The 21,348-nt window shown below is 48.3% G+C and overlaps 8 protein-coding genes across 8 annotated transcripts; 3 read left to right on the plus strand and 5 right to left on the minus strand.

Annotated features, from left to right (window-relative positions):
- Positions 1-142: 142 nt before the first annotated feature.
- Positions 143-1,518, plus strand: N7466_007891 (NAD(P)/FAD-dependent oxidoreductase; the record flags this gene model as incomplete). Its single annotated transcript, XM_057167280.1, has 2 exons — positions 143-1,233; positions 1,323-1,518. The coding sequence occupies 2 exons, from the start codon at positions 143-145 to the stop codon at positions 1,516-1,518; spliced, it is 1,287 nt and encodes a 428-aa protein (XP_057020321.1).
- A 332-nt stretch (positions 1,519-1,850) lies between these two features.
- Positions 1,851-3,116, minus strand: N7466_007892 (uncharacterized protein; the record flags this gene model as incomplete). Its single annotated transcript, XM_057167281.1, has 1 exon — positions 1,851-3,116. The coding sequence occupies one exon, from the start codon at positions 3,114-3,116 to the stop codon at positions 1,851-1,853; it is 1,266 nt and encodes a 421-aa protein (XP_057020322.1).
- Positions 3,117-4,128: 1,012 nt separating this feature from the next.
- N7466_007893 (uncharacterized protein) lies at positions 4,129-6,609 on the minus strand (the record flags this gene model as incomplete). The annotated part of the gene is made up of 1 exon (XM_057167282.1): positions 4,129-6,609. The coding sequence occupies one exon, from the start codon at positions 6,607-6,609 to the stop codon at positions 4,129-4,131; it is 2,481 nt and encodes an 826-aa protein (XP_057020323.1).
- Positions 6,610-7,544: 935 nt separating this feature from the next.
- On the minus strand, positions 7,545-8,675 carry N7466_007894 (uncharacterized protein; the record flags this gene model as incomplete). Its single annotated transcript, XM_057167283.1, has 2 exons — positions 7,545-8,487; positions 8,551-8,675. The coding sequence occupies 2 exons, from the start codon at positions 8,673-8,675 to the stop codon at positions 7,545-7,547; spliced, it is 1,068 nt and encodes a 355-aa protein (XP_057020324.1).
- Positions 8,676-9,484: 809 nt separating this feature from the next.
- Positions 9,485-11,261, plus strand: N7466_007895 (Zn(II)2Cys6 transcription factor domain-containing protein; the record flags this gene model as incomplete). Its single annotated transcript, XM_057167284.1, has 3 exons — positions 9,485-9,541; positions 9,652-10,380; positions 10,530-11,261. 3 exons carry the CDS (start codon positions 9,485-9,487, stop codon positions 11,259-11,261), a joined length of 1,518 nt encoding a protein of 505 aa, XP_057020325.1.
- Positions 11,262-12,043: 782 nt separating this feature from the next.
- N7466_007896 (putative telomere silencing protein Zds1) lies at positions 12,044-14,980 on the minus strand (the record flags this gene model as incomplete). The annotated part of the gene is made up of 3 exons (XM_057167285.1): positions 12,044-12,259; positions 12,328-14,742; positions 14,975-14,980. The coding sequence occupies 3 exons, from the start codon at positions 14,978-14,980 to the stop codon at positions 12,044-12,046; spliced, it is 2,637 nt and encodes an 878-aa protein (XP_057020326.1).
- A 1,623-nt stretch (positions 14,981-16,603) lies between these two features.
- N7466_007897 (SYLF and SH3 domain-containing protein) lies at positions 16,604-18,074 on the minus strand (the record flags this gene model as incomplete). The annotated part of the gene is made up of 4 exons (XM_057167286.1): positions 16,604-16,628; positions 16,707-17,764; positions 17,847-17,950; positions 18,032-18,074. The coding sequence occupies 4 exons, from the start codon at positions 18,072-18,074 to the stop codon at positions 16,604-16,606; spliced, it is 1,230 nt and encodes a 409-aa protein (XP_057020327.1).
- Positions 18,075-19,311: 1,237 nt separating this feature from the next.
- Positions 19,312-21,292, plus strand: gem1 (ERMES complex Ca(2+)-binding regulatory GTPase GEM1; the record flags this gene model as incomplete). Its single annotated transcript, XM_057167287.1, has 2 exons — positions 19,312-19,321; positions 19,401-21,292. The coding sequence occupies 2 exons, from the start codon at positions 19,312-19,314 to the stop codon at positions 21,290-21,292; spliced, it is 1,902 nt and encodes a 633-aa protein (XP_057020328.1).
- Between the last annotated feature and the right edge of the window lie 56 nt (positions 21,293-21,348).

The following is a 21,348-nucleotide window of genomic DNA, read 5'->3' on the forward strand; positions in this document are numbered from 1 at the left end:
TGCCAAGAATCCGGCCCTGGGCCGGATTTGCCATCCGATTCCCACCTCCCTCCACACAGGATATATTTTATAAGATCAGATCCTCAGATAATTCTTATCTGACAGATTGTATTTCCCCGCATTTTCTCGGTAGCTGGAAACAATGACTATATCAAAGGGCGATTCCGTCCTAATCGTGGGCGCTGGCGTTTTCGGCCTGTCCACCGCGCTGGAGTTGAAACAGCGTGGATACACCGACATTACAGTGTTGGATCGGTATACGCCACCGGTAGTAGATGGAAGCAGTGTTGATCTGTCTAGAATCATCCGGATCGACTATGCTGATCCAGTTTATTGCCAGATGGCTCGCGAGGCATATGCAGGCTGGACAACAGAGTACAAGGAGGAGTACTTTGAATCCGGATTCGCATTGCTGTCCGAGACCCCCCGAAACGACTGGATCGAAAAATCAAAGGCTACAGTCTTGTCAATTGGCGGCACCATCGAGGAGCTCAAGGATGCTACGCAGCTGCTCAAGTCATACCCCAACATTCAGGCCGATCTCTCGGGCATGAATGGATACCTTAACCGGAAGGGCGGCTGGGCCGATGCCGCTGGCAGCATCCAGAAGCTTGCTTCACGATGCAGTGTGGAGGGCATCTCTATTATCTCCGGACCTCGCGGAACCGTCGGTTCATTGCGTCGAGAAGGGTCACGCGTTGTGGGTGTCAACCTAGTTAGCGGAGGATATTTGCTCGCATCCCAGGTCATTGTGAGCACAGGTGCCTGGACCAACCAACTTTTGGATGTGGCACACGCCGCCAACTCATCGGGCCAGCCGGTTGGCTTCATTCAATTGACACCGGAAGAGGCCCGGTCCTTGGAATCGACCCCTGTCATGATCAACATGAGCACTGGAGTATTCTGCTTCCCGCCCACCCCGGCATCCAACATTCTTAAGCTTGCGCGTCATGGATACGGCTACGCAAATGAAGTCACTATCAAAAACGATGGTATCACTCGGAAAGTATCATCGCCCAAGCTTGAAAGTAGCAATGCACAGACAGGATACCTTCCCGAAGACGCCGATGAAGGCCTGCGCCAAGGTCTCCGTCAGTTTTTCCCCAAGTTCGGCGACCGGCCATGGATGAACCGTCGACTCTGCTGGTACACCGATACACCAAAGGGCGACTTCATTATTGATCACCACCCAGAACTCCAGGGTCTCTTTGTGGCCACCGGTGGAGCCGGACAGTAAGTTACCCCCCCCCCCCCCCCCTTCAATATGACTTTCTTTCCCACCGTGAGACATATAACGAATTCCTCGAACTAACGTGCAGTAGTGGGTTCAAATTTTTGCCAATTTTGGGTAAATATATTGCAGACTGCTTCGAGAACAAGGCCTCCAAGGAACTGCGTGAGAAGTGGCGATTGGCCCCGTCGCCCGCTAACTCTGTTGCTTATGCTATGAAGGGCGACGGAAGTCGGGCTGGACCTCCCTTGCGACAGCTCACGCAAGTTGAGAAGGCCAAATTGTAAATTGTGATATGTTGAATACTCTCAGTTAAAAGTCAATATTGTTCTTTACGAACGCGTCTTCTAGTGAAAAGCAACGTTTCCGGACCACCTTGCCATCATATCGCCGCACATGCCCTTGAGCTTCAAATATTCAAGACTACTGGTATTTTTCGCCAGCAAAACTCAACTTGATTCACTTCTTTTTTTTTTTTCCAAGTCACGTCCCAAGATCCCTTTCAAATGGTCAAGCGTATCTGCCCGAATGCTCAATATCTCTCCCGCAGCAAGCAAACATTGAATGTTGAATGGATTTACATATCATATCAATCAATCAATCATCCTTTGGCTATTATTTAGCCTCTGGCCTTATGATTGTAAGTAAGATCGTACTGGCCTCGACGAACGCTTGAACCATCCCGCATGCCAATTGTCCCAACGTGAGAGTCACCAGTCAAATTCCATGTACTAGCAGCATCCACATGAACAGAAACAGTTCCTGTAGTGTTCAAAGTGTTGACAGCACCATTCCAATGTGACCGAGTCAAATAAACATTAGCCTCACTTATATCATCAACATAGATATCACCAGAGATACTTAAGTCGGTGAGAAACAAATTCACAGTTCCTCCATTGACCCCTGCCGTTCCGAATTGGTCATCTGCAGTGATATTCGCTAATATGCCAGATTTGGCTTTGATATCTACTGCCGTGAAGTAGACATTTGCTTGGATATTTGCGACGAACAAAACACCGTAAGTTCCATTTGTCTCCACAACTGAGCCGCCTGTAACATATGCATAGGCCGTATCCACAGTGCCGTTGGTCGCGACAGTGCTCACAACCTGGAATACCCCATTGTTTTGAGTGCCAGATGTAACAGACGGATTATTCAGAGAGAAGGAATTCGAACCATCGATACAAGCAACAGGGGCAATTGCAGATACACCGGATAGAAAGGATGTGGTAATGTTGCCCGTTGAGTAGACGAGGGCGGACAAGGCTCCATATGTATTGGCAACGGCGTTCTTGACTTCGATTAAACCTCCGCCTTGATCGGTAGCAATTGCACTCCCATGGGCATCATACGTATTGATCATGAGGTCATTTCCGTAAATGGTTCCCCCGCCCGTGTAAACTCCGTGAGAAAAGTCTCCTTTGGCGTGGATCTCCACGTTTGAAAGATGGGCTATTGATCCATCCTCATAGGTATGAAGTCCATTGGCGCCGACTCCGTCGGTGATGATTTTGCTGTTGGTGATGAATATAGTTCCATTTGTCTCTACTCCAACAGCCGCATTCAAGTCTGTGAAGGAGCTATCGTCTTCAACCGTTGTGTTTCCAGTTTTGATCAACGTGGAATCAGAAACATATGCGACGCCAGTTTCTTTCACAATAATCACCCCCTCATCTGTGCCGGTGGCCGTGAGTGTCGTGCGGGAAAATCTGGCGGTAGTACCATCCACAAAGTAGGCAGCAGTGGTAGGTAGTCCGGTTGTTGTCGATAGCGAAGCTACCGTAGTGGCTTCAGATGAAGTAGAAGTAGCAGATGTTATTCCGAAAAATATAGGGATACTCGCAAGGATCAGGGCACCCAAGCGATGACTCGTAATGGAATCCATTCTCGAGGGACAAATTGCAAGATCAGCTTCCAATGTGTTTAAAGTGAGGGAGATTTGGAAAGATCAATTGATCAATCTTTACCCCAGATAAGCCTCAGGATATCTCATTCCAGCTTCCGGGGGAGCAAGCCTGGGTATTTATACCACTTCTCCGTATTCTAATACCTAAGCCATGTCAGCTTTGGGACCCGGGCTGGTACCAAGCCTATCACAGGTCTCCAGTTCAATCATAGTGTCGGAAATGTGGCCATCTGGTGTTGTACATTCAATGCTTGTAGAAAAAAGGCTTCGTCCAGGATGCTCGAAAGCAAAGCGGTATAAGAGACATCCAGCAGGGATTAAATCGGCTCCACATTAAGATGGAAAGTGAACAGTGAGTAATATCCATTTTCACGTACTTTTCGACTTTTTGAACTTATTCCAAGGTCGAATTTTGATTGTTGCAACATTAAAAGCAAGCCACTCTTCATGCACCCCCCGCAAAAGGGCTCCGGGGGCTTCCGAGGTCCTTTCAAGCCTATTTTCACGATCTTTATGCATCCAATAATTGGGAACTGTTGTTGCAAATATTTAGATCCATATATGAAGATCCGTGTATTCGATGATTTATAGAATATATGGGAATTCAATGAACTTCAACATTTGAAAGATTTCAAATGCCAATCCATCCGAGGCTGCAGGTGTTGAAGAACAGAACTTGACCTAAGTTTCCAGGGTTTCATACCTGCATGAAAGGTTCTGATCCCCGCACCCCGCATTGTTCATTGTTCAAATAAAGATGAAGGTTCCCAATATCCAATTCGGCCCCACGCAGATCTAGACGAGGATGAAAGCGAACATTGTTGCCGGCCCCACTCTATCAATGCTCGGAGCGTTGAGATGGTACCCGAAAGTGGGAGATTTGGGGATATTGTATCATTGGACTTCTTCTGACGAGAGAATTCTGAATTGCTTTCAAATCTTTATAAAAGGAAGGAGATAAACCGAGTGGGGCTTCATGGATTGAGCCTCACTATGGATAAAACACTTCGTACAGAATGCCATGTCCTTCTCGCTGCAGCGCTCCACTGTCTATCAGCATCTTGCGAAGCTGCCCGAATTCCGGAGCGGCGTATTTCCGGTAAATGGCAGTGATTATCTCCAGGGCAGAGGCTGACGGATCCAACTTTGTCTCCACAAGCAGCCCATTTGGGTCAGCACCATGCTGAATAAACAGTGATACAATCACCGCCAGGCGATAAGTGCCATTTTCACTGGTATCGTAGTACTTAATCCATCCGCGACGATCTGCTTCTCGAAGGTACTCCAGAACAACCAACCAGGGAGTCCGAGCCTTTCCATTCAGATCTTGGTAGGTCTGGTTTGGATCGCCACCCCTCGTGAGAATTTCACTGATTATTTCTGGACTGCTCAAGGGGTATACGCTTTTTCGCCGATTGGCGAGTAGCTCAATACAGTGACTGAGCAGTGGTATTTCGCTGTCACTACCGCACAGCAGTGTTTCATCTTTCAAAACACGATCATGCACTAGAGTTGCTAGGCCAAATTTAGCAGAGAGTGAGAGAAAGGGGTCCCGGAATCTAAGATTCTTTCGTTTCTCATAAGAAGAAAAGAGATTCCGAGCCCAATGATCATGTTTAGTCGACTGGCGGGACACCCAGTGCTGACACAGAGCTCGGTCCAACTCGGGAATAAGCATCAGCTGAGACTGTTGACTATTCAGAGACAGTCGTGCATGGGTGAAAGCGAGGATTATGTTGGGCCACCGGTCATCTATTTGCCGGTTCGGATAAAACTCATCCAGCGTCCACCTGAATTGAAAGATAACAGAGATGAGAAGGGATTTGTGGGCGTCAAAATTCGATCCCACCATGACCTCCAAAAGGCGAGATTGGACATGAGACAGGGAGATAAAGTCCTTCACAGTTCTATGCACATAAGCGACCTTGCTATAGCCTAGCTGCTGTGCTGGTGATGGTGTACTGCGCCGAAGCATGCCTATTGATGAGCCCGAGCTATGAGCCACTATCAACCCTGCGCACTTCGTGGACAGTCGGGCCTTGGTCACTTCGCATATGGTAATGATGTCCTTCTCGCTCGCTTGTTGCACATATTCTGGAATGTAATCCACGATATCCTCAAATTGATCGGCAAGAGCAAATTCCCAGAGGTTCATGGATGCTGCATCCTCTTGTCGAGTAGCATAACAAGCCTCTTGTCTGGCCTGAATGAGTTGAAACAGGCGCGAAGCAGTCAAGGTTTGATTATCAGATGCGGAGTCAAAAATGAAGTAAGCGAAAAGGTCATCCAAGTCAGTGGGATGCTGGGCCAGGTATTGATGAATTTGCAAAGCATCTTGATAATTTTCACGGCGAAGTATGGACTGAACCGCAAGAATCACCCAGAGAAAGACACCGTCTGCAGCTTTAACAATGTCCTTGATCAGCTTTGAAGCTGTCTCTTCATCTTTGGTCAGAACTTGGTTAATCAATGGATCTCCATGTAGATTATCCTGGGCAAATTGAAGCATATCTCTTCGGGTCAATTCATGGAGCTCAATGCCAGGATTCGTTCCAAAGGCCGCACGAAAAATCGAAAAGGGTCGGCTAGATAGACATATTTTGACGTGGGGGTATGAGGAAACGCAGTCCTTGAAAAATTTCACGATTTGCTGGTGGTCGCCTGCGAATTCGTCAAGTCCGTCGATAAAAAGACACACCTTACCTCCCACGCCTGCGTAGTCCAGGAAGGATTTCAGTGCAGCTGTAAGCTCAGGAAGATCCCATGTGATCGAAGCCCTCACACGTTCTCGCGTGCTTAGAGAAAGAAGGTGTTTCCACCTCACTGGCAAGACCATTGGGATGAGATATCTTCGTTGATCCAGCAGTTGGGCCAGAAGATGTCTTAGCAAGCCGGTCTGAGACCTCTGTTCCAAAGTGCCGCTAATCCAGAAATAAAAGCCGGCAGTGATGAGTTGCTCATTCCGTGCCCATGAATGAAGCAAACTCGTCGTTTGAGCGTGCTGCATCACAAAACGCATCAAGGTAGACTTTCCGGATCCTGCTTTACCGCTAATCCAGTAAATACCTTCCTGGTTTTCTCCGTCTCGTAGCCAATCACTAAGATAATTCTTTGGTTGCAACCGCTGGGAGACGGGGCTGGGTTTATCGGAGAATATCCACTCGAATGTTTTTCCATGTGCGACAGTGACACTCTCCTCTCGATCCGTCATGGACGAAAACTTGATAGCCTCCATTAGGAAATCTTGAATAGTCGTTTCGTGGTCTGTAAAGACTGTGTCTTCTGAGTAGGCTTTGTTGACCTCAACTGCCACTGCATCCTGTACTGTAGCAACTTCTTTGCCGAAAAGTGTGGTAATGCTAGGCTCAAAGAACGTTTCGTTCTCCTCTGATATTTCTCCCGATAATTGAAGATCTTTTGGAGTTTTTTTACCGCGTGAAATGTCGAAGCATAGAAGAGCCTCGTTGTCCATGAATGGGCTGTTTGAATAAAATCATTGGTTAACCAAAAGTTTCACAAGAGGGGGGGGGGGGGGGGGGTGAATGAGAAACATACCTGTGTGCTGATGAAGCCGCAACCTCTAGTTCCAGCTTCAGGGAGATTATATGTTCTTCCAATACTTCCACATCTGCTCGGGGCCAAAATATTTTCAAGTCCCCGACGCGTAGGCGCGAAACGGGCTGAAAGTCGCGTAATAGCCTCAGGCGAGATAAAATAACCTGAAGGATAAGGTGACAGGTACTGCGAAGGCCATCCAGTGCCTGGTCCTGTTCTGATAGAGGTCCGATCTCTCTCGGGCAAGCGCCCACTATTCTGTCACTCAGTGTGGTGAACTGAGTGTGCAAGCTACATTTACTCCATCCTTCAACAAGCTCTTCATCATTGGATATGCTGTGGATTTCATACAGTTGGCCAACAAGCTGAATGCCTGTATGAAGAAACTGCACAACTAGTGTTGGAGCTGCCGGAACACTGACACCCTGATCGACCTCGGCCATTCTGATCAGGCTCTGTAACTTCTTAAAGCTTCAGAGCTTCGCGACCTCGAGTGATATTTTGACAAAGAAGGCAGTTTGGCCGGGGACAGAGACACGAAGATTGTGAATTGGTGAATTGGTGAATTAGTGAATACCAAAGAAATGAGTCAACAAAAGGGGGCTGATCTAAATTAACGTAAGCGTCGTATCGCATAATCTAGCCAGTGGGCGACATCTTCATTGGTTATAACTTGTTGTCTGTTCCCCTCCTCTTTTCTTTTCTTTCCAATCTTCTTTCACTGTCACTCGCGATTTCGTCAACAATTTCCAATTCATCTTTACTGACATGACGTCTATTTCCAATGAGATTCATGATCCTCGGCTTTTTTAATCAATTATATCTGCCAAGGTCATGTTCTTCCAAAACACTCTAAGCTCCCGTCTTATTTCCTACTGATTCACCAATTCCCGTTCCTGATCTTCTATTTGAGGCAGTTCTCTCCGCAAAACTCCCATCTTGACAAACCGACCACTCCCGAGGTCTCATCCAATAGGGGTCATGAGAAGGTTGACCCTTAATCGTACCTTGGAGGTCAAGCGGATCAGCAAAAGTCTCCCATCTAGGCCGGCGATCCACCCAACCGGGCCCATATCGCTCAGTACACTGATCAGTATCAAGGTACCGCGTCTTCTCTCTCGGCAAAAACCGACCAGGGTGCAAGAGATTAAGCCAATAGGTGAAAATCAACATTGGCCCAAGCTCAAACGCATACAGATACCATTCATTGCTAAGAATGGGTCCGCAGTTCTCGCGACAGCCCAGCTTCCCGAACATCTCAAATGCCTCCACGGCACGACAAATACAACGCAGCAAGACAAATGTCGAAGTGCCGTACAGAGTAAAGCAGAGAGTCTGAATATTGCGCGGGACTTTCCCAGTTCGGGCTACGCGCTTATGAAAAGTGGCGACGATGGCGACAACCAGACATTCCACCACGGCCTGTAGAACGAGGCCGGCGGCGATGAGGATCCCGCCGGACTTGTGTTGGTTGAGGTCAGTGCCTGCGGCGGCGTTTTTGGCGGCACCTGCCACTGTGATGCTTTCGACGGCGGCGCCAACATAGACGAAGAAGATTAGGACGCGGTTGGGATTCAAGACGGCGTGCATGGGGGCGTAGTTCATGAGTCGGCCGACGAGGTTGTATGCGGCTGCTGAGTAGACAGGCGGTGCTAAGTAAATGAAGACGGATTGGGCGATGTACAGGTTCATATTTCCGGGGTGGTAGCTGGAGATACAACGGAGAATCCAGCCTGTTGTAAAGAGGACTCCTCCCCATGAGATGAAGAAGGTGACTCTCCAAAATCTATAGCGACTATATTGATAGGCTTGTCAGTATTAATCGTGCGCAGGTCTTCGTTAAGAATGGAATCATTACAAGTTTTGAAAAACGTGCAATAGCATTGAAAAGCCAACAATTGCGGCGAAAATTGCAGGTAGCACATGGCTAGGGCTATATGGATAGTAGCTGACCAGGTCATCTGTATGGGACTCGGAGCTCATGATGTTGACTGATGTGGTGCTTAAAAGCACAGCCAAATAACGATCAGGAAAAGGATTTTAGCATTGGATGAAGAGTTCCGGGTTTCAGGATCTCTTCATATTTAAGTCAAAAAAAGAGAAAAAATGCAATAATCTTCTTCAATCCTGTCAGTGGACCGATGATTTGAAGCAGCGCTACATATGCCCAAGGAGGGTAATGATCAACAATATCCAAGGCTGAGTTAAACTTACAACTTCTGGCCCCACGAGAAGCCTTGGAAGTTCAAATCTCACAGCCACTCGGTGCTGTCCATGTGCATATCAGCCCGATAAAAGTCAGATTCGAATCCAATGGGAAGTAAAGTCCCCATTGCCAATTCTAACCCCAAGTTCTGGGCGTATAGTCATGTACACTGGAGCCAATCAAAGCTGTCATGCTCAGCCTCCTTACTGGAAGCTTACTCAGCCTTGACGATGTGCAGCCTTGCAGCCTTGCAGCCTCAGGCTTACAGCGGCACATCAAACCCGATCCGGTTAGTCCGGCGCTACTCCAGCTCTCCCCCAGGAGTCAGGCTCTCTCAAAAGTTTCAGCCTTGGAAAGTTGGAAAGTTGGAAAGTTGGAAAGTCCTCGCGGTCTTTTAAGAGTACTTTCGCAGTGTGACCTCAAGCACTTACGTGGTGGCTAAAACCAGTATCACCCAGCGATACTGGTACCTCCAATCTAGAGGTCTTTCAATATTTACACGATTGATCGCGTCTCCCCCGCCATTCAGGGCAGGGACTCGGGCCCCACAGGTTTTATACCTAACGATTTCCCTTAGACCCAGGAAATGCCCGGGGTTCCTTCAGGGCGTGCATGCGATGGATGTCGCAAACAAAAGAAAAAAGTAAACATTGGAATTTGAAACTTGAAATTTGACCAGTACAATCCATGGACGAGAATTTCAACCTCCAACAAACGTTGCAAGATAGACTTGTTGCTTACAAGTTCCTCTAGTGCGACGAAAAACAACCCTCCTGCTCACGCTGCATCCGCCTCAAGATCAAGTGCGTGGGGTCAGGACAACAGCGGTTTAAGTTCCAACAAGAAAAAGGCTATACTCCAATACTATATACCACTCACACTAAAGTCTCAAAACAGGAATCTGACTTCCCAGAGGCCATCAGTAATGCCTCCGAGTTCGATTTCATAGTTACTTTGCCGACGAACCCCAAACAGATTCACATTGGCCTTCCACCAGGTTCATCTCCAGCTGTGGCTCTTAGTAGTGACCTCTCCTCACTGGCAATCCGCTTCATCAAAACCATTGCCCGATCTACTGATCTTCGCTACAATCTTTGGTGGAGCTTTGGCGCCTTTCTAGAAGATATCCCTCGAAGACTGGGCGCAAATGAAGCGCTCGACCGCTCGATCGAGGCATTAACGGCTGCTCATACTGGGTTTTGTGGTGTAGACCGGCATGGAGCAACAGTCGAGGCCTTGACGAAATATTCGCAGGCTCTAAGGACCCTTCGCGTATACCTGGATGACCGGGTACATGCACAATCATCAAACACTCTTTGTGCGGTCATGGTCTTATTAGTCTGTCAATTGTTCCTGGGCCAGGGTACACAATGCTGGTCTGGGCATGCGGAAGGGGCAGCGCGGATCCTTAAGGCGCGAAGACAATGTACACCGCGTGATTTATTCGAGAAGAAATTATTCCTCTCCCTACGCGGTAGTGTGGTTGGTTTTTTGTTTTTCTTCTTTTGCCCCCACATTCCCCTTTCCTTTCCCCAGCATTCTTTGACCTTGTTCCTTGACGTTAACCTTGAAATTAATACATATATCCCCTTGCATAATTCCCGTGTTTCAGAACGCTAAGGACGTCATAGCTTATGGAAGGTCTGTTCAACGAGCGCATAAACCTCACTCAGAAAGAATGGGACGAGCTCGTCACCAATGAATTCGATCAAAATACACCTGAGGGCCGAATCCTTCAATGTCTCGCCCACGGCCCCGATTTGGGTCGCCGGGCCCGACACGTCCTACAAGTAGGAATGGACCCCACATACACCCGCGCCGAGATCTGCACCTTATACCAAACCTGCAAAGAAAACCTGCATGAGCTCAAATCGCGAGCGATCAACAACGACATCTCAGCAATTGACATGACAAATGTCCCCAAGGCTACCGAGAAACACGTGAGGGAATTCTTTTACGCCCACTACCAACGCACGTATGGCATCGGATTGGTAGTTACACTGTTTTTTAATTGCATGCTTGGTGCACTTGTCGCGGACGATTTAGGGGATGAATCTGGCCAAATTGTTTCTGCTGATGGGACAAAGCTCGCGGCAGAGGTTCTTGCCCTCGCGGACCGGTCGGTCATTTATCGACCTATAGGTGCTGGGTATCTGCTTATTTGTCTTACGGCCGCGTGGGCGGCTACTAGGGAACCCGTTTTGAAAGCAAAAATCATGACTGCGTTGAATGATTTTAATGGGGATTTTAAAGTGAAGGACCCGGGTCATTTTAGGCAAGAACTTGAGTGGACGGCTGAGCGTTTGAGGCTCGGTGTTCCGTTTCGGATTAATGGAGAGGGCCATTATTCGATTCAATCATAGATGTGTACTATAAAGACGTGGTGAGATATGAATACCAGCTCCATTCAGTAGACTGAAATACAGTCTCAGTCAAAGAGGACACAAAGATAGCCCCAATTGTATGGAAACAAGAAGTAAGATACTCAGAACCAAAAAAAAAAAAGAAAAAGAAAAATGGTAAAATGAGATAAAGACAAAACAACGAACCCCAGGCGCTATGCGAAGAGAGAAATCAGACCATGTGTGGGATGAAGCTATATGGCAGTGCATGGGAACTAGGGCCACAGTAGACTCAGTTGGCTTTATAGAGTCAACAATGGCCAAGTTAGGGAACCAGTATAAACCATCCATCATAATGCCCAGAATGTGTTCCCCAAATGGTGTAGCGCAACTGGCATGTGCGTTCAAATAAGGATCCATGGTGGGTTGTTTTGGTGCTCCAGTAACGCTATTGAGAAGTGTCAAGGGGTTAAAGGGATGGAGGATATGGAGGGAAAGGTTGGAGAGAATTGGGCTTGTAAATGATACAGGCTTCTAGCAACAACCATTACCTCCAAGTTCATGGATACTAGTAGGCAGTATTTCTGTGGACTGCAGAATAGAAGGGTGGGATGTGTGTGTGAAGGGGAGGTCAGAGAGAGGATATAGGGGGCTTGTATACGGGCTTCTAGCAGCAGTAACAGCAGCAGCAACCAAGATTGACAAACGCAAGAATGGGTATTTCTGTGGATTGCAGAAAAGAACAAAGCAGAATGGCTGACAAAAGAAGTGAAAAGAAATCAGTGGGAACGCCGGCGCTTGCTTCACCACATATCATCGTCATCGTCGTCATCCAGTTGCGCATCATCACCAAAGGACGAGTGCTCATACTGGTAATGGTCTGAGCTGTAAGAGTGGCCATTCTCATAACCCTGCTTGCTCTGCCCGTTAGCCTGGTAGCGATCGCGTGGATCGTCATCGTAGTCGTACATGGACGACTCATCATATGCAGAGTCGCCGTAATGTTCTTGCTCTTGCGCCTGTTTCACCAAAATTTCCACCGGTCAGTCACTCGTCTCTATCTCGGAGGCACTATCTCTTCACTTACTTCTTGGTATCGCTGGTATTGGAGGTACTCGTCTGGCTGTTGTTCTCGTTCCCGAGACCTGGACGATCTGGACGATCCAGAAGAAGCCGCCATCTGGGGATGCATCTGCTGCACCTTTTCCAGATATGAGTACATGAAGTTACTCAGCAACACCTGAGAGTGAAGAGCCCGGCGAGGATTTGCCAGCTTAATATGGGCCATGCGGTAGATCGCTCGTTCTTCAAGAATTGTGAAGCGAGTCCAAGGGTAGTCGACATCTGCCCGAAATTCGCGCATTGGAGGATCAGGCGACAGGTTTCGAGAAGAGTTCTTTCTATGATGGGAACTTTCTCCACCGTGCTTCTTTCTCCCACCACCGAAGATAGAGGAGAAAATACCGTCCTTTTCTTTCTTATCACCTGAAGCTCTGCGAGCACCATCCTTCCGTCGCTCTTCCTCCAATCTAGGGTCCAGGCGGTCTATAATCAGACTTTCCCGACCCTTAGGGGTACTGTCCAAAGACGACTGCGATGAGGCTTCTGGGCGATGATTGCTGCTGTGGACCTTATCGGCAATCCTTGACTTCGCTTTTCTCGAGTCGCTGTCTTTCTCTTTCTTCTTATCCTTCTCTTCACTTTTCATTAGCCAACCCCAGCTGGACTTGCGGCTACTATCGTCCTTCTTTGACTTTTTGCCCTCCGTCTTGCGGTCATCAGATCTGCGCTCTTCCGGAATGGTCGGAATGAATGATAGGCTATCTGTACGGGTGCTGTTACCAGGTATCATCTGGGGGTTGTTGGCAAAGTCGTTGAGAGTTTGGGTTGTCTCTCGACCCTGTCGACTCGGTCCCATTAAGGATCGCTTGCTTGGGGTGGTATCCACTGACGAATTTGTTGACTTAGATGAGTATGAAGATGTTGTTACATCGCGGTCCGCTGAGCGACTGGATTGTGATGATGAAGTAGATGGTGGAGGATTATGTTCGGTTGCTTGTGACTCGACAGTGGAGGGGGTAGCTGCTGGTTCAGTAGATGGCGTATTTGTAGGTCGGCCATTGTGGTCGATACGTGACTGCCATTGTCTGGCATAGGTAGCAGCGTTCGCTTGTGCCTCGGCGTCAAGTTGACTTGTGGTATCCGGATGGGCGCCAGATGACATCGCTTCTTGTTCGGCCTCTGGGCTGTCAAGAATCGAGTCAAATGTTGATCTTGCTATGGAGCCCTGAGTGTTGGCTGTCGCTCGGGATGATGTGGATGGGGTTCTGGCTGTTCGGGTTGATGGGGCAGAATCCGACGATATACCAGTGAGACCAAGGACGGCTTTATCATCGGGTGGGGGAATAATCGCTGGAGCCGAGTCGGCTGATTCCGAGAGACCCCTGCCTATTCGTTTGGAGTAGGGAGGCTTTTCGCCCTTTTTCAAGCTGCCTTTCCGGTATTGTGTCCGGGTTGATCGCCGCAAACTATGACTTGCGGGTGCTGGCGGTAGAATGGGTCTATCCTCGCTGGCATTAATGCTGGCATTTTGCAAATCCCGGATCAATGTATCTTTATTTGTTGGAGAATCATCAACCAGAGTTTCTAGCTCCTGCAGATTCGGGCTCAGCATTCCATCTCGCCTACTTGCTTGCGAGCGCTGGCGCTCCAGCCGCTCTGCGCCATCTGTATAACCAGCAGAGTTGTCGATCTGCTTCGATAACATCGACCTCTTCCGGCGAAGGCTGCTCTGGGAACCTGGGCGTTCGGGTCCGAGAGAGGAATAGTCGCCAGATTTCCGTTTGATCAAGTCGGCCTTGCTATCCAGAAACGACTTGAACTCCCCTGGTGCCAGCTCGGGGTGCAAACTCGCCGGAACCCAAAACAACCTGGATGCATCGTTCTCGTCGGCGGAGGGAGAAGGTGGGCTGGGTGGAATGGAAAGGTTGCTGCCAAAGGATGGAAGGTCAGGATCGCCAGCAGCCGCAACATCCATGGACATGCGCCGAATGGCAGCAAGGTTGTTCAGTTCCTGGACTACTGCAGCGGGATCTGATTCATAGTCAACATCGTTTAAAGGGAAGGAGGCTGTCGCGGTTTCCGATGGCGATCGAGTTAGCTCAGGTGTGCCAAGGTCGCTGTTCCGATCAAAGGACCGGGGGGAGGCCAGTGGTGGGCGGAGATGTCCATTTGTCTGCTTTTGACCCTCGACCGGCGAGATTTGTTGAGATGCGTGCGATACTTCGGAATTTGCGGCTCCTCGCGGGATTGTTGTGATGGACTCGGCATGGGGAGAGGATATATAACTCAAACGCCTAGGATCGTTTCGGTCGTAGTCGTCGTCGTACATGTGTCCGATCGCTTCTGTGACATGGTGGCTAGGATCGCTAATGGACAGATGGGTTATATGGCCTCTCCTCGTCGCGTGTCCTCCGCCAGCCTCAGCGGCACTGGTGGAAGCCTAGATTTGACAAGAAAAAAAAGCAGTCAGCCTGGGAAACAATGCTTCCTTTTGAGGTCATGGGTCCCATTCAATGGAAGGTGATCACGAGGCACGGGTGGGATGGGCGTTGGAGGGGTCCCCGGTGTGGGTGACGAGGGGGACAAATGGGAAATCAACACAGTCTTTCCTGAGGCTTTCAAGACGAGGAAACAGACAGCAAAGAGGGTCATATAAAATCACAAGTACATACCTGCATGGGAACCAGCTCCACAGGAACCAAAAGAGCCCAAATTACCTTGAAGACAGAGGGATGCCTTCTCAGGGAGGGGGGAGGGGGGGGGCAGAAGGCTCAATGTACCACGAGAAGCAGAACGATCATCGAAGCGGGGGGAACGGAACGAAGAGCAAGAAATGCACTGGACCAACCGTCATTAGAAGAAAAGGTGGAAAGGTCCCCAGAGTAAGAATGGGAAGAAAGAATGGAGAAGTTGGGGAATGAATGATAATTTAGCGGGCGGAGTTGGTCACAGCACCTGACATATTTAATTTATGTCTGTTTTTTTTTCTCTCCAGTTTTCCTTCTCTCTCTCTCTTTCTTTCTGAGTATCAAGCCTTTATTTCTTCTATCAATTTCCCCCTACTTTTCTATTCTTTATTGGTGATCTTGCGCGACCATCTTTTCTCCATTTTCTCTTTAGAGTCTCCACTTTTCACAAGAAACGAACACAAACGGGCCATAGAGCCTAGCCAAGGGACGATCACTTACGGAGTACGAGACCCGGTTGTTGAGGGTCGATCGACAAAGAATAGCTATGGCCCATATATACAGGTTAAAGGGACTTTAAGCTACAAGATTACTATATACCACCTTTTGAAATCCTACAATTTAATTGGAACTGCAATACATACCAGTATGTATACTACTCCATTGGATACTAACTTTAGGCGGCAGTTGATGATTCACTTTGGTTCAGATTTCAACCTCGTCGGAAGGGAGCCAAGTAAGTACGACCTATTCCAGTTGATTCATAGATGACCTGGCCTTGTGGTTGAAATATACCCTGTCATAACTAGTAGCTATGGCGAAAGATCGATTATATAAGGCAAGACCGGTAACTAACTACTAGCAGTACTAGATACTAGTCAGTGCTTATTTACTTTTTATGCTGCTCTATTTGGTGTATTTTCTGCATTTTCTGCATTTTCTGCTTGTTAACTTTTATCTTTACAAGAACAAGACCCCTTTAGTAGTACAGATCTTACTACCTGACACACTGATGGGACAAGGGTCTAGGGCTCAGGGGCCGCTTTTAGTGTTTCCTTGTCTACAATCATCATCATAGGTGGGGAAGAACCCGTGATACTCTCCCTTTCTTGATGGGAAAACACTCAAAAAAGAAAAAAAAAATACTGGTAAAATCATCAAGATTAGAGTCATGAACACGTACTATACTTATGCCATCTGGAGTTCATGCATTTGGACTAAGACCAAGGCGGATACTTAAGAAGGTTATTTGCACGCGATGATACATGAAACAAAGGCGGAACGAGACTCTAAAAACGTGCATGCCTGAACGGGAGGATCCACTGCGTAAAACGCAAATAACGTAATCCTAACGCACCTAAAAAAAATAACCCGAGTGCTATGCCGGAGCAGAGAGGAACGAGAATAGAAAAAAAACCCCCTAGCGCTTGGGTGAGGGAAAGAAGATAAAAACATAGAATGAGAAAAACGCAAGTGGGAATTTGAAAATGAATGGGGACAAAAGACACAAATCCACAGACGCCCAACATAAATATTCATCCCTAATCCGATCATATCTCCGTATGCCCACGGTTCGTAAGGGGTACTAGAAGATCATATTTGCACACTGCAAACTTAGGAGGTAGTATCGACGTAGTTGCTGAAAATCCATACCATTAGTCTCTTCAACGTTGTATCAATCTCAAATCATACTAGTAGGGAGGTCGTCAACACTTACCTAGGGAAAATACCGACACGATCGCCGACACGTCCAGTCCACCAATCCTCTGCCTTCTCAGTTCGTTTGATGATCGTAATAATCTCGCCCTTCTTGAATCCCAAATCACCTTCCTGGTCCGCATCAAATGTAAAAAGTGCGACCACCTGGTCCTGCCGCAGTCCCGCACCTGCACCTGTCTTCTGCCCAAAGACCGGCTTAGGAGCGCTAGGTCGGGTTGGCCGACGGTCTGAGTAGGAATAGTCGTTGTTTTCATATGTGTTGCTCCGACCACGCCCAGAATTATCATATGTATCAGGAGGCGGGGCTCGTGTTGTTGCTGAACGACCTAAGCCTCCTGCTGGCCGATCATAGGTATCATCCGCCCAGGTGTTTGTGCGTCTTGGGCTATCGCGATATTCGTAGTTGTCCTGGGTGTTGGATCGTTCCCGTTGCACACCTTGGCCGAAGGCTGAGCCCTGTCGACCCTCCCAGACCACATTGTCATGGCTATCATCATAAACTGGCACATCGTTATACATCGCAGCGCCCTGTGCTCGGACGTTGCCTTGGAAGATACGTGATTCGAGGACGCGCATCAGGGCATCGGTGGATGGTGGTGGTCGAACACTACCAGTGAGAAGCTGACTGGCCGAGACTCGACTTTGATACATCTTCTCGTTCGCATCCTTGCGCTCCACCAGCATACTTCCCTCCAAACTTACACCCGCAAACAGACCCTTGGTCTTCGAGTACGAGAAAACAGCCGCGACACCCTTGGTGCTAGCTGCACCAGCGGCTTCGGCATTTCGACCGACCGGTCCTGCGGCGAGTGAGACATTGCCACCCAATGTAAGTGTGCCGAATTGTGAGAACGCGCGGACGGCCGAGGCATCGTTCAGGATGAAGACGAAGTCAGTCAGTTCGAATCCGATCTGGCCACCAACACCCGCACCGGCGGTGATAATGGCTGATGGAGCCGACCAGGTGCCATCAGCAAGGCGAGCAACAACGATACCCGATCCGAATCGACCAGAGCCAATGAATCCGGCTTTCAAAACCGTCAGAATCGCCAAGCCCTGGTACACGTCGTAGAGTCAGCCGGGACAAATCCTCCTCCTCAAACCCCGCATTGAAGGGGGGGGGGGGTTTTTTACTCACCTTTGCATTTGACAAGACATCTGGTGGAATGACCTTGTCTGGACCAAAAGCCTGCTTTGGGTCCACAAAAGAGGTCAAAATCTTTGCCGCCTTTTTGCATTCACCTAGTCATCGGAAGGTGGTTAGCCGGATATGCCGCAAGCGAGTGCGGGGAAAGCGGGCAGGGCAGATCAGGAGATACATACTGCTCAAAGACGACGGTAGGGGGTTATGGATCCCGAGAGGCATCCTGTAGGCAGTCGTCAAAGGGGAAATGAGTGAAGACTGAGGGGAGAAAAGGCTGAGAGAACGTGAGAAGACTGTTGATCGGACTTTCCCAGGGTCGGGTGGGTTAGTAAGATGGGGCTGAATGTGGGCCCAATGACGGACGCGGGCGGTTTGTGCTTGTAAGTTGTGTGCCTGTACAGTTAAGTACTAGTTGAGAAGTCTCTGAGATGCTCCTGTAGATTCTATCTGGTACTGATATTAGAATGTGTTGAATAATATTTTCGGCTTAACTAATCCAAAGAATTCCCTCTCAAAATGCCTTTCCCCCCTCTCGTACTGATGGTGGCGCAGCCGTAACCTGTACGGCCGCGCTTCAACCCGTGGCCTCCGAAGGCAGTCTTTTCAACCAATAGAGTCAACATGATTGGACTACGTTGCTAGAGTTTTTCAAATGCACCAGATTATTTAATTACACTTCAAGGCATCAGTATCAAGTGGACATTGTAAACACACGTCTATTTTACCTCGACTATCCCCCGTCAACTGGCGTACCACGTATTATGTACTAGTACGTATTCAAACCTTGGAACCTCTCAAGGTTATGTTTGGTCAATTATACTTACTAGGTACTACCTCATAATAGATATTATTGATGTTAGTTCAGGCTTCAATAGCGTGGACGGTAGTACGGCACAAGCTGTTTTCATATCCATGGATCTATCTATCCACGTACCATGATTTCAATTTTCACATGTGCAGGATATAGGTAAGCATTCGTTGGTCTTCAACTGTTTTCTGTATACATGCCATATACCAAGTCCATCCATGGATTTTAAATGCTCGCTTCAAATCAACTGATATATACCCAAGTGACCACTAGCTTATAAGTAGTCAATTGACCTTTTGGACATCTGGAAGATATTTGGAGTTCTGGAGGCTCTTGGACAGAACTCAAGAGCAAAATGAACCAATTAAATTTCAAGATTTCATCACCTACTATAGGAAACTATCCGGTACACATGTAGACTGCATGTGTTTGAATCACTATTATTTGATTCCGTTGCTGATATAATTTTGAATTACCGTCAATACCACGCTTGGTATGAAATTACGTAGTTCAGACTAAAACATAAGGCGGTGGGAGTATTGCCACGATCCCTCTTTCTTAGTTATCATTCCTACTCATCCTTGGAACCCCGGATTTATCGCCGATTACCTGGTTACTATGCTAACACGGTAACCAAATTGTCGCCTTACGATGGCCACAGGTATGGTTAATTCTATTCCAAAAGAAGGAGAGAAAAAAAACAAGGAATGTGCTATTGACGCGTCAGTCTTTTTTTTTAGTTCGGATTTCTGTTTGCGGAGATGAAGGCACTGGCAAGTCCAGCCTGATCACCTCGTTAGTTAAAGGCGTCTTCGTCACAAACAAGATCCAGCCTGTCCTCCCTCAAATCACCATCCCTCCTACAATTGGAACTCCCGAGAATGTAACGACAACTACTGTGGTGGACACGTCGGCCCTGCCCCAGGAAAGGACCAACTTGGCGCGCGAAATCCGGAAGTCCAACGTCATTCTCCTAGTGTACTCCGATCATTACAGTTATGAACGCGTCGCCTTATTTTGGCTACCGTACTTTCGGTCGCTTGGGGTCAATGTACCAGTTGTGCTATGTGCCAATAAATCAGACTTGGCAGTGGGCCACAGTGAGGCACAAGTCATTGAGGAGGAAATGTTGCCTTTGATGTCCGAGTTTAAGGAAATCGATTCCTGTATTCGCACAAGTGCTCGCGAACATCGCAATGTCAACGAAGCCTTCTTTGTCTGTCAAAAAGCCGTCACCTATCCTATCGCGCCATTGTTCGATTCAAAAGAAGCCGAATTAAAGCCCGCTGCGGTCGCAGCGCTACAGCGCATCTTTTACCTGAGTGATCAAGACCGCGATGGATATTTGTCGGATAAAGAGATTGGAGATTTTCAGACTAGGTGCTTTGGGAAGCCTCTAAGCGAAGAAGATCTGGCCCACATCAAGGAAACCATCCAGAAGACCTACCCCGAATCTGTGATTGAGTCTGGCATTGACTGCCCAGGCTTCATTCATCTAAATAAATTATACGCAGAGAAAGGGCGCCATGAGACAGTTTGGATTATTTTGCGAGCCTTTCAGTACACCGATAATCTTTCCCTTCAAGAAAGCTTCCTACATCCTCGCTTTGAAGTCCCACCTTTTGCATCTGCTGAACTATCTCCCGAGGGTTATCGATTTTTCGTGAACCTCTTCCTTTTATCGGACAAGGACAACGATGGTGGTCTCAATGACGCCGAGTTGTCATCTTTATTTGCACCCACTCCTGGTCTACCTGCGTCTTGGGCCGACGGCTCATTTCCCTCTTCCACCGTCCGCAATGAAGCTGGGCATGTGACCCTTCAGGGTTGGTTGGCCCAGTGGAGTATGACGACTTTTATGTCCCCAAAGACCACGTTAGAATACTTGGCCTACCTAGGCTTTGAGTCTTCCGACCGAAGTAACCCTTCTACCACAGCCGCACTGAAGATGACAAGACCACGCAAACGGCGCCGGCGCCCTGGTCGAGTCGGGCGAAATGTGGTGCAGTGCCACGTCCTTGGAGCCCCCGGATCAGGGAAATCCGCCCTACTTGATGCTCTCCTTTCGCGTGGATTCAGTACGACCTACCATCCCACTATTCAGCCTCGCACTGCGGTCAACACGGTCGAACTTCCAGGCGGTAAACAATGCTATCTTATCATGGATGAGATGGGCGAGTTAGAGCCCGCCATCCTTGAGAACCAGACAAAACTGCTTGACCAGTGCGATGTGGTCGCATACACATATGACTCGTCGGACCCAGATTCGTTTGCTTACATCCCTGCGCTACGGGCCAAGTATCCCCACCTTGAAGAACTTCCTAGTGTCTTCATTGCTCTAAAAGCCGACCTGGATCGTACTACCCAACGGGCGGAGCACCAGCCCCATGAGTACACAGCCATGTTGAACATGCCCAGTCCACCATTGCATGTCAGCGTCACTTGGACTTCTATTCAAGAAGTTTTTGTTCACATTGCCGAAGCTGCGATGGAGCCCAGCACAGCGTTTCCTCGTAGTGAGGAGGATGTTGAAGGCAAGTGGATGTCGTGGGGCATCGCGCTTGGGGCGGTGGTCTGTGCCGGAGCGGCTGCCGTGATGATTTGGCGTCGAGTGAGTGGCAGCGGGCACTGAGCCTGGTATGACTGCATGTAGAAACCATCGTAACATTTAATACCCCCTTTGGAAAT

Source organism: Penicillium verhagenii (genome assembly GCF_028828195.1).
Source record: "Penicillium verhagenii strain IBT 33310 chromosome Unknown utg000007l_segment0_segment0, whole genome shotgun sequence".
NCBI classification, from domain to species: domain Eukaryota; kingdom Fungi; phylum Ascomycota; class Eurotiomycetes; order Eurotiales; family Aspergillaceae; genus Penicillium; species Penicillium verhagenii.